Consider the following 11,698-nt stretch of genomic DNA (forward strand, 5'->3'; position numbering starts at 1 on the left):
AATTTTAGTACGAAGCAGAAAAGAGGGTGGTCAGAACCAGGCGCGTTCGTGGTGTCAATGAGCTGAGGTAGGCGCGGTCTAGCCCTCTTATTGACAGCTCCGTCATGCATCTACGCATACATCATCCTTATCACCGATCTACTTCCCCGCAGCGACCAACAAACAGAGCTGACAACCATTTCGCGACGCTCGATCCCACGCCCTATGTATGCAACGAGGGACATGATCCAAACATGGTTACTCGTGTCTCAGCCGTGTACACCTCTCGACGCTCCACGTATGCTAGCCGCTTGCATGCCGATTGGAAGATAGCGGTCGCGCCGGATAGGACTTAGGCTAACACCGACGGAATCAAGGCTATTACTCAAGTATGCTAATATTATTAGGTGTGTAGTCAGCAAGTTGCAGCAGCGAATGGCTTCTGCGTAAGGTGACGTAGCGCGGAGTTTAACGGAATTTAGAGACCTCTTGCAATTGCTTAACGGCGAGACACGTGCAACCGAATCTGGATGATTCTGGATCGCGAGTCAGACGAGTTTGGGGGTATCATTTTCCTAAGCTATCTAGCATCCAGTCTAGGACTCACACATGGACTCATAAACGCTTCACCAGGCATCAAAGTTACCAAAACCACTCGTCTTGGCCTTCTTCTTGACGGGTGCAACGTCCTCCTCTTCATCCACGTAGCCGACTATCTCATCAGCGCCCTGGTCTTGTATCTCCTGTTTCGCGGCTTGCAAATATTTGCCCACACCAAGACCTTCTCCTGTACCATTATCCACTGTGCCGTCTGCGCGTATGCGTTTGCCTGTCCATGTGGTCTTGTCGTCGGCTGTGCCGCCTTGCCGCTTGATCTCTTCAGCTTCCAACTCTTTGTTTTCCTTGTCTTTGCGCTCCTTCTGCCATTCTTCGAAAGGATCTACAAAGACTACCACATTGAGAATTTCAATGTCATCGACAGGCTTGTCTTTCTCGCCGACTTCGGCAACCTCCATGGACCGCAGCGTCGTGTCCAGACCACCAACCACTCGCGCGAAAATAGTGTGTTTGCGGTCGAGATGCGGGACAGCGCGGTACGTGATGAAGAACTGGCTTGTGTTGGTGTTCTTGCCCTTGTTCGCCATGCTGAGTACACCTCTGGCGTTGTGCCTCTCTGGCCCTTCGAACTCATCTTCGAAGGGCTTGCCCCATATGCTTTGCCCGCCTCTTCCCGTGCCTGTCGGGTCACCGCCTTGTATCATGAAGCCCTTGATATTCCTGTGGAAGATGGTGTGGCTGTAGTATCCCTTCTGTGCCAACTTTACAAAATTCCATACCGCGCGCGGTGCGTATTCGGGGAGGAGTTCGACGTTCAGATCGCCGAGTGAGGTGGATATGCGCGCGTAGCCCTTGTTCTTTATGCGCTTCGGCTTGAGCATGTAGTCTTCGTCGGAGAGGAGGGCGCGTTCGCCAGAGGTGTGCGGTGTGACGCCAGTCGAGGTAAAGGAAGCAGCAGCTTTGCCGGAAGTGTACACAGCCGCGTTGTATGCCGGTTTCTTAGGCTCCGTGGACGTTGATGCTGCTGTGCCATTCCTGGGCAAGTTGGCAAGCGCTTTGGATGTGATTCCGCTTTGCTCCTTAATCTTCCTGTTTTCACGCGCCTTCGCGACAGCCTCTTTCGCCTTGAGAATCTTGGCCGCGTTTCCCAGCGCTTCCTTGTTGACGCCGCTCTCGGCATCTGCCACCACTGTTTCTCCATCCTTGACATGCTTATATGAGCTGAAATCTCTTGACTCTATACTCTGAGGGTCCTGGAGAGTGATGATGTCCTTTCGCGTGAAGGGCTCGTCGCTGACCAGATCTTGCCAGTTCTTCGCCTTGATGTTCAGTCTCTCGACTGTGTCCCATGCAAAGACATTGCCGCTTTTTCTCAGCGCAACGATGTGGGTGTTGTCGGTAAAGACCTTGTATGTAACGGGATCTACGTATTCCCCGTCTTCGTTCTTGGTAAAGTTAAGCGTGATGAGGTCGGCGCGCTTCAATGGCGTTCCGTCGACAGGGTTGGTATCGGGGTGTTTGGTCAGCCATGTGAGGATGTGGGTAAGGTCGAAGATGGTGCCTGATGCCGTGCATACAGGATCCGTAAAAGGCTGGAGCGAGACGGCGCAGTAGTTGAAGGGTAGGCGCTTGAAGGTCGAGGACAGGCCGGCAGCAGAAGCTCGATTGGCGCTGTTTGCGCCGCGCGCGCTACCGAAGGCGTCCGACGACGACCACTCCGAGTGTGTGATGTATAATTTGTCGGTTCCTTTGCCCATGTTGAATATACACAAGACGTTGTTGAATGAGTGTTGCGTGAGGCGCAAAATGTCTGTAGAGGTGACGCGCCGGCGATCAACCACCCTGTCTAGCGCGGCTCCACATGAGGATCCACTCCCACAGCGTTCTCGTCTCGCGACTTTGCCCGTGGACCACACTCAACGCGGATTCTCGGTTCAAGCCCCTAAAAATGGCAAACCACAAAAAGCCGTCCCAAATGGTTTTTGGTCACCCGAGCAGTTCTTTTGAGACCTAAACTGGATGTTGCAATAACGAGACACCTGATACCTGGAGGGAGCAAGGCAAGGCAAGGATTCAGATGAAAGGATGAATAGTGTACCTTGGCAACTGCGAAAGCGGTCAGACAGTTACCAGGAAGCTCAGGAGAAAGCCGCTGTGTTCAGAGTGTTCGAAAATGTGCTTCATGTTCAAGAGCGACCTCGTCTCTTGGTACTTGTTAGACATTCGCATATCAATAACAAGAAGTGTTAACCAGACTCGCTCAAATTCATCTATATACAAACTGAGATGCTCCCATCCTAAATCGTCAAGGAACACCTCCCGTCTTCCATCCATCTAATTACAGTATTTGAGATAACAGCTCAAGCAAATGAGCGTATGGTAGGTCAATCATGTACAGAACTAAAAGAGCGGCATCAAACCCATCGTAAAGGATCCTAAGCCGAGCTCACTCTGTTCATAATCTCTTATATCTCTCCCATCCCCCGTAAATTGCCCAGCAAACCACAAGTTGTTCTTGTCATAATATCTCTTTCATATATTATATTATTCCAACTCTTGCTTTTCATGCGTGTATCAAGATTGATGTTGCCATGGACCGTGTAGAGAGAAGCAGCATGGTGAAATGCTTACTCCGGCTTTCCAAGAATGCCGCGGGCCATGTGGCGCTTGCGGAGGTTGTACTCAACGGCGCGCTTCTTAGCGGCAGCGCTCTGGGTCACGGCTCCGGAGCCACCAAAAGGACCAGCGAGCGCTGCGTTCTGCATGCGGACGATGCAGACGTTGGTCGCACCACCGGCGGTACCCTGGCAAACCATACCAGCGGGCATTTGAACCTTGACGGGGAAGTCCATAGTGGACGCGGCAGAGAGACCTCCAATACCGATACCGGGGACGTTCTGGGTGACAGTGGCGTCCTGGAAGGCAGCAGGGTCGGTTCCACCGGATGTAGGGTCGATCTGAGCGGTCAGGGCACCGGCACCGTCCTGGTTGACTTGGTGGAAGGTCATGGTGATTGTGCCGTCGTCGGCAGTGGTAGGAAGACCAGTGGAAGCTCCAGTTCCTGCAGCAGCGGCTACACCCTGCTCGACGGTCCCCTTGGGAGTCTTGGTGCCAGCAGCAGAAGCTGCGCCTGCGCCTCCTGCGCCACCAGCACCGCCGGTAAGAGCGTCGAGAAGACCACGCTTGTTGTTGGCAGCAGCACCAGCACCAGTAGCAGCGCCGCCGGCACCTCCAGCCATGAACATGGCGATAGCGGCGCCAGCGTCGACGGGACCGCCACCCTGAGTGCGTCCAAGAGCAGACGCCTTGCCACCCATCTCGCCGGCACGGATGATGGAAGTATCCGCCTCAGAGCCGCACAGGGGAGAAGCGCAGTCACGGGGAGTACCATCCTGGACGGAGAGACCAGGCATGTTTACACCATTGGCACCCTGGACCTGAGTGATGACGCCGTGAGCCTGGACGGAGGCGGCAATAGCAGCAATGGCGGCGAGAGAGTAACGCATCTTGATGGATATGGAGTTGGACTATAGAAAGGCTGTTGAAGATTGGAAAACAAGAACTGTGATGTCGAAAGGATCGATCGGGAAAGATGTAAACGAGTAGTGAATTAAGCAAGCGACCGGCGCAAGAATGTAATTAGAAGAATGGAAAAGAAGAAAGAAGCGAGTCTGGTTGATTAGATTGTTGAGTGATGGTGATATCGACTCTGGGAGGATGAGCAGAGTGGTTTATATACAACTCTCTGATGGCGCCTTTGACGCTGCTGAAAGCTTAGCATAGACACAAGCATTCACCGCTCTGCATCTCCGATCCAACAAGGAATGATTGTGCCTGTGGCCCCTTGTTGCCATGGCCAAACAAGACGATGGCGGTAGAAGAGGCTGTGATACTGTAAGCACAGACTCGGACTGGAGAGCTGAGACGGTGTCAGTCGAACGATGGTCAGGGTTACTCCACTCTGATCCATCCCGCTAGGATATCCACTACGGGAAGATCGTCTCCAGAAGCTTGGTTGAGGATTTTGCTGAGTCTTGTTCGGGACAGCAATGCTGCGTTGTGGCAGTGCGCATTGACGTTTGGTATCTGAGAAGGCACATCACCCGCAGATGTGTATCAGTAGCCAAGTTTCGTTCTAGAGTCGGCGATCGAAACAGTAACACGAAAAGATTGTTTCGCCGGTACACGCGTTCCACTCGTTGCTGCCATGTTCGAGCTTTGCGCAGTTGCATGTATTTCGCGATCGCATACCAGAAGAAAGCAGCAAAAAGGTCGCTCGCCGTTACCGGCAACTACTCACCGCCTTGTCGTTCGTGAACGGTTAGCTAGCAACCCGGCCGAGGTAAAAGGCGATGGTCGTTTCAGTAGCAAGTTTTGAAACTCTAAAGTTTAGCAGCGTTCGAGGGTTAGCGCGTTGCTTCTTGCCTCAACCTTAGTCCCGGTTGTTCCCGAAACCGTGGAGCAGCCTCAAGCACGACTCGACATGATCACCTGCTCCACTGCAGCACTGTAATAGCAAAAAGGTTTTGGTCGTGACAGTTTCGAGAACATGGAGCGGTGAGATGGTCAGTTTCTTTGATTGCAGTGCTTGCCTCACGCTGCAGCTACTGCCCCATATCTTGGGGCTCTTACAAGCCTTGTCAGAGCCGGACGGACAGTAGCGAAACACCTTGGAAGGCGATGGCATGATATTCCGTTTCCAGAACCTGCATCTTGCTCGACCGCCTGAAAACCCACCGTCACTGTCAACAACACCCGTCATGTGCGCAGGCAAGCCTTGATCAGTAAACGAGTGCACCTCTCTTCTCCCTATTGATCAACTACATGTCGATCTCTAGCACCCACAATCTTTTCTTGCAACACGGCTCTCCGCTTCCTTCTTCTTCATCTTCTTCCTGGCCAACTTCTAGTGACCCAACTGTCCTTGTGCCCAAGCCCGGAAGTCCCTAACTTCTTTGATCCATACATATCGTACGCATATCTCCTGGAGCTCAAAGAAGAGTGATGCCGCTTCCAAGAAACCCTTGCTGATCGAGCTCTTAATGAAAAGCAACAGTATTACGACCGCTCGGGTCTGCGCTTCCTTTCCGTACTCTACGATCGGGGTCCCATTGCCAACGCCGTTGGCGGTCCCGTTGGTCGTTGTATCCTGATGTGAGGTTGGAGGGGGCGCCTCCATCTTCTCTATGAGCCGCAGTGCGTGCTGTATATAGTGGAGGGTAACGTCCTGACCGTTTACACCGAGTTCTTCGAAGGTGCGGCTGACGTGAAGTTTGGTGAGAAAGTCGAGAGACGAGATCTCGAGCGGAAGGTGTGCGAGTTCTTGAACGGCTTGTTCGGGGTCTTCCTTGAGCTTTCGAAGCATAACGTCGTCCCAGGACTGTGAGCCATCAAGTGCTTGCACCTGATCCTTATGCAGTGACTTCTTCTCTTTCGCCGTTGGTACGGGCTCTTGAGCAGGCTGCTCAGAAGCTTGTACTTGCGGCTCGGGCAGCTTGTCCCAGACGGTTTCCTCAACAAGCATCCGCATGTACGGTAGCAGATCGAATGCTTCGAGCGTATCTTCGTTGGGTAGGCTCGCAAGCACCATTTGTGGCGTCGCTTGTGCAGACGATGGTGCCTGCGATAGTAAGGTTATGATGTATCTCGCCCTGGTTTTCCGAATGTCCGTTGCAGTGGGCCCAGCCTTCGTGCCGTTGCTGTTGGCCGTATCTACCTGCTCCAGGGCTGACTGCTCTTTAAGCTGCATAAGAGCCTCCACCCAGTGCGTCAAGAAAGGCTTGTATCTCATAGGAACCTCCTCGTTCCCCTTCCAGAGCTTGTACTCGCAGTTTAAGATGACTACAAGCACCTCTATACTTGGCTCTACTTCCGCGCGTTTGGCGTATGCATCGAGCGTGATCTTTACCCTCATCGACTGATCGAAGGGCGTGGCATCGATGTTTAGCGAGTGAGAAGCAGCGTCAAGATCGCGGATCGCGTCGCCGTTTAGTTTGGTCGGGTCGCTGAGGGCGTTGATTTCGGCGGCGGTAAGTGTGTCGCTCATATTGGGCGGTATTTATATCGCGCCTTGCGCTTCGAACGATAGGAATGTGGTGAGTGATACGTTTCGGACTGGATGGAATACATAAGGGTCGAAATGGGTGAGATGTCACGGTCGTGAGTGCTTTTGCGGAGCGCGTGAAGCTTGGAAAGAACAGCGAGGCACATGCCAAGCATTGCATCGTGCCTTTGGTTCAGCCACACATCGGACTGGGGAAATGACCAAAACACGATGTGCCTAAGATGAACGTCAGCTCTACTGTTGTAATCTCTGCATCAAGTCGGAGCCCAATAAAACTTTGATCCAATAGGAACATAGCAAAATTCAGTTTACAGTCACGCAAACTTCATGGAAGACAACTCATAAAAATGTTCATAAAATGTTGGGTTATTCTCATTACATCACGGTCGTAAGAACACACCAGGATACTCTCAAGAAAGCTCAAGCGAGTCCTGGGGAACCAAGACGCCATGACCTAAAATTATTCATAACATTACAGACAAGCCAAGCCAAACCAAACCGCCCCCAATCAGCCGGGAGCTCCGGCATATCCGGACAGCCCCATGTTAAGTAGTACCTAGCACTGTGGGTATCGATATATGTCGGCGGAGGTTGAATGTTGGTGGATGCTGGCACTGGCGCAAAAAGATGAAGATGGGTATCGTGATATGACTTTGTTCGTCAAGCCGCTACTGCGGAATCGTGAAAGGTGTTTGCGCGCCCCCGCTAAAATTTGAATATGATGTACAGGGCGTGAATGATACCCTGGAATGGTCGTTAGTACAACGTTGACGGGTGGTGTGCAGCCCGGAACTCACCGGAATGTAACCGAGGACAGTCAAGAGGATGTTGATGAGGAAATCAGCGTTGCATCCGCGCTCGAGGAAGACACCTAGAGGAGGCAGGATGATGGCAAGGAGAATCTTGCAGATGTCGCTAGAGATGGTTAGCATCGACGTTTTGGCTGCGCTGGGAGGTGCCGAAGCTGACATACCTGGCGGTGAAAGGCATGTTGGGTGTGTTGGAGTTGTTTTCGTGTGGAAAGAGCTTGTCTAGTAACGGAGAGGTGTTTGGAATGTAGACTGATGAGTTGTGCCAAACAGCGGGAGCCAGGTTAGTATTTATGGCAGTGACGCAGGCAGCTCATGACCACAAGAGTGACGTAGCCGGTGAAGTTTGGCAGGGAAATCGCTTGGTGCCGCATAGCCGGTTTTGGCGCCACACCCTGTGGCTGACGTATACGCGTCCGAGTCTTCCGATTCACAAACCAAGTTGCGCCTTCAGTCTTCCAAGCAGCGCTTTCAGGTGGAAATTGCATGTCAAGCCACCTGGGTGACGCATGCCACGTTCTGAGGCTGTGGAGAAGCGCATCGCCCGACCTGATCTACCCTACATTCACTTGCGGATGTGTTTCCGGCAGCCTCATTGATTAAACGTCCATGTCCATGGACGGTCAAAGAAACTCTTGGCTCGTAGTCTAGCCCCATGCACCAGCCACAAGGGCTGCGCAAGCTCGACGGCCATGTGCCGTCGATACGTCAATCTGTGGCGTCGGCTCTATTCATAGCTCGAAGTGGCTAAAATCTGGGGTTAGTCGACGGCCTACTGAAGCGTTTGTTCCACCTTGGCTGCGCCTGCTTGAACCTCTGGTTGGCGTCAAGTGGCGCATCTCCGCTATTTTCTCTCATAAAGTCCCTAGCGATGAGCAGTTCAGAGTCCTGCATGGATAGATCGCCGGCCAGCTTGGCACTGTGCACTGTCCGAGGAACATGCCGCCGGTGTGTGGCCGGAATCGATCGGAATTGCTTTACCCATCGAGGAATCGAGATGCTGTGCACAAAACACAAGAGATCTGCGATAACGTCACAGTACGGCCGCTAGAGAACGCAGTGAATCGTACCATGACAGAAACTATTGCCTCGGAGAAGTTGACACACAGAACGTAATTGTTCCAATCCAGGTCAACTATAGCAATACCATCCCTTCGGTACGTGCGAGGAGTCATATCCTCTGCCATAGCTTTTTTACTCTGTTTGCGATTGAATATCTATGTATTCACTTACATTAACATACACACAAAACGGAGGGCAAGTGTCAAAGAAAACTGGGATATCATTCGTCGGGTATCAATCGAAAATGCCATCAAGCGTGGCCGTCCTCCCCAAAGTAGACCTTCATAGTATCGCTACAGCTTAGCGCCTCTCAGCCTCAGCCTGCTTCTGCAAGTCCGCCTCCACACCCCTCTGCCTCGCCTTTCCCTCGTCATGCTGCCGTTGCGCCGCTTCCTTTTGCTCCGCATTACCGGTCAAACCTGCAACAGCGCCGCCCACCGCACCACCCAGCCTATCTCCGAGGCCCTTGCCCAGGTCGTTGACCTGGCCAGCAGCTTCTTGCTCCTTGCCCTCCTTGTTCTGCTGGATGCCCTGCTGCTTGAGGCCCTCGGCACCGACAAGGCCTCCGAGCGCTTCTTTGGCGGCGCCCACGTTCTGGTTCCATGAGCCCTCGGTGCGATCCGAGTTGTCTTTTGCGACACCGCCGGAGGGAGTTACGGAGATGGGGCCAGCTTTGGCGGCTGAGTGGGAGAGGTCATGTTCGGCGGCCGCGGTGTCTTTGCGGCTCTCGCCTTGAACCTGGTAGAAGTCAGTATAGATATCTAAATGACAAGAAACAGAGAGACTTGCCTTGTCGGCGGTGTTACCCGTCAGAGAGCCGATGGCGCTCTGGACAGCGCCTGTGGCTTTGTCCAAGTAGGACTGAGGAGTCGAAGTCTGGTCTTTGGTCGAAGACATGGTCGTGTAGTTATCTTTATCGTGTGGATTGGAGATATTGAGTGTATCTGAGAGAGTTGTGATTGTTTTAACCCATGAGTCGTCGTCGTAGCGGCATTATATATCCATCTGTTTATTTGGCAAGATGGTGGAGCATGTGAAGTATGACGTCACGCCCCACGCGTTGGGCTGTTGCAACGCGCAACTTTGCCCTGCGCGGGAGATCTGACGAAGGTGGCGTCTGGAAACGCGACATGTGCAATGGTCGTGGTCTGTTTCAGAACATTCGTGGGTCTAGATGACAGCGCTTTTGGGATCAACTGATCTTTTGCCATGTACTATGATGCAATTTTCAAATTTCACCGAGCAAACGCCGGCAAACCATGGCACAGTAACTCATAGCCAATGCGTGGTGGGCAGAGAGCAAATTGCTACTCTATGGAGATTTATTGGCTTTTACCAATGTGTCGAGACGGGTATGTTGCACCAAATCCAAACGCCAGAAAAGAAACGCTTTTGGGCCCTGGAGGTTTCTCACCCATCACCAATGACAGATACCTCCCTCGCTATCATCAACACTCCAAGTGCCAGCCAGACCAACAATCTCAACTTGCCCGTTGAAACCCTCTGCAATCTTGCCTAGCCGTGCAACGCCATCATCAACGCCAAAGGACGCACCGATCTCTGCTGGCCCGTTGTTGAGTAGTCGCTTTGCCCACGCATCGATTGCTGGCTCGCCCGTCTCATCACGCGCTTGCTTCAGGAACGGGATCAAAGCTGTTCCTCCGGTACCACGGAGCTTCTTGCTTCCAGTACGGGCCACAGTGTTGGCGAGGTTGACGCGCTGGTTGTTTGCTTGCTTGGGCGACACCGATCGGGCGTGTGACTGTGTCTCACGGGACTTGATGATGATATACCGCGAGACGAGCTGGATGTGCTTGTCCCGCAAGCTTCGCAGCATGGCTAGACATGCATCGTAGGCAGTGGTAAGCGCCCGATCCTTGCAGTTTGCCGTAACGTATTCTCGGATGTTTGCAACGCTTTCCATGTGTTCTAGGAAGCGACGGTGTGGCCCAGGCATATAGTTTCGCATATCCTGGATGAAACCATGCGCAGGTCCAGATGAAGCAGGGTTTCCTATGTTGGTCTGCTTCTCACCAGTGGGCCTATGCTCAACCCCTAGGACAATGTCGAAGAACTGGATGGTCGAGCTCTGGGCGTTACTGCCGCCACTGAACTGCACATATGGTTGTTGACCGGTGCCGTCGTCGAACATGACTCCGTTCGGAAGGCCCGCGTCCGCCATGTTCTTACTTCCAGCTAGGAATGGTCGGATGCGGTGATAGAATACGTGCGGGTCGCAGCTCTCGTACATGCGCTCCAAAAGAGCGCCTATCTCATCAAGTCTCTCGGCAAAAGACCGTAGACACTGCACGACTGTCTTGCTGTCGTTACGTCTGGCTGCCGCGATAGCTTCAATCATCATCGGGATAACTGGTCCAGCTCTCGCCTCTATCGCTACAGATACCAGGTAGAACCATGATTCGTCCATCGAGCCAGTGAAGGTCATGTGTGTTGCAAGGTTGTCCAGTGTATCCATGGGCTCGCCATCAAACATAGGTCGCCAATTCCACAAGCACACCCCTGCAAAGGTTGCCACTGGTGGTAGTTCTAGGTGTCTGCACGTTTCCATGAACGGTATCGAGATAGAGGGCGGGACAATCTGCACAGCATCGTTAGCAATGCAACACACCCGAATATGCGGACTATCGGATGACTTACATCAGCTGGCTTGTCACCACCCCAAACATACGCATGGGCAATGAATCCTAGGATGGAATAGGCTCGCTGCCACTCAGCCTTTGTAAGAAGGAGGTCGGTCTCGAGTACTGGAAGCGCATCTACTATCCGACGCAGCCGCTTGGCGAGGATCAAACTCTGGAAGTTGCGTACAATCGTCTCCCATGGCTGGTAGTAGCGATCTGGCAGAATGTCGATGGGTATCTCATCGGGCAAAAAGCCGTTCCGAGCGGATATGTCATAGTCGCCCAACCGAGGTAGAGCAGGAAGCATGGTGATGGTGGATGGCGGAATTCAATAGTATCTATGTTAGAGAGACGAGGGTAGAGTGGTACCCAAGGTGGTCGCTGATTAATAGCTTTTCGCCTTGGAAGGTTGGTGCGCGAGAATGTCGCGTGATGCGATCAGAGCCGGTATATGGATGTACCGTGACCAACGGCTGTGGAGATAGTCGCCACCTGAGAATTACCCCAGAGGTGATTGAGGGGTTCCCAAATATTTAGAGGCAGGATCGGCTGAGGGTGAAGCAGGTAGAGCCTAATTATGTGGT

General features: G+C 52.8%; 5 protein-coding genes across 5 annotated transcripts; all 5 read right to left on the minus strand.

Moving 5' to 3' along the window:
- Positions 1-605: 605 nt before the first annotated feature.
- On the minus strand, positions 606-2,294 carry ACET3X_002933 (uncharacterized protein; the record flags this gene model as incomplete). The annotated part of the gene is made up of 1 exon (XM_069449731.1): positions 606-2,294. The coding sequence occupies one exon, from the start codon at positions 2,292-2,294 to the stop codon at positions 606-608; it is 1,689 nt and encodes a 562-aa protein (XP_069309480.1).
- An 870-nt stretch (positions 2,295-3,164) lies between these two features.
- ACET3X_002934 (uncharacterized protein) lies at positions 3,165-4,043 on the minus strand (the record flags this gene model as incomplete). The annotated part of the gene is made up of 1 exon (XM_069449732.1): positions 3,165-4,043. The coding sequence occupies one exon, from the start codon at positions 4,041-4,043 to the stop codon at positions 3,165-3,167; it is 879 nt and encodes a 292-aa protein (XP_069309481.1).
- A 1,400-nt stretch (positions 4,044-5,443) lies between these two features.
- Positions 5,444-6,583, minus strand: ACET3X_002935 (uncharacterized protein; the record flags this gene model as incomplete). Its single annotated transcript, XM_069449733.1, has 1 exon — positions 5,444-6,583. The coding sequence occupies one exon, from the start codon at positions 6,581-6,583 to the stop codon at positions 5,444-5,446; it is 1,140 nt and encodes a 379-aa protein (XP_069309482.1).
- A 2,189-nt stretch (positions 6,584-8,772) lies between these two features.
- On the minus strand, positions 8,773-9,369 carry ACET3X_002936 (uncharacterized protein; the record flags this gene model as incomplete). Its single annotated transcript, XM_069449734.1, has 2 exons — positions 8,773-9,210; positions 9,262-9,369. 2 exons carry the CDS (start codon positions 9,367-9,369, stop codon positions 8,773-8,775), a joined length of 546 nt encoding a protein of 181 aa, XP_069309483.1.
- A 520-nt stretch (positions 9,370-9,889) lies between these two features.
- On the minus strand, positions 9,890-11,421 carry ACET3X_002937 (uncharacterized protein; the record flags this gene model as incomplete). Its single annotated transcript, XM_069449735.1, has 2 exons — positions 9,890-11,071; positions 11,131-11,421. The coding sequence occupies 2 exons, from the start codon at positions 11,419-11,421 to the stop codon at positions 9,890-9,892; spliced, it is 1,473 nt and encodes a 490-aa protein (XP_069309484.1).
- Positions 11,422-11,698: the final 277 nt, after the last annotated feature.

The sequence above is a fragment of the Alternaria dauci genome, chromosome 2 (genome assembly GCF_042100115.1).
Source record: "Alternaria dauci strain A2016 chromosome 2, whole genome shotgun sequence".
Classification (NCBI taxonomy): Eukaryota; Fungi; Ascomycota; class Dothideomycetes; order Pleosporales; family Pleosporaceae; genus Alternaria; species Alternaria dauci.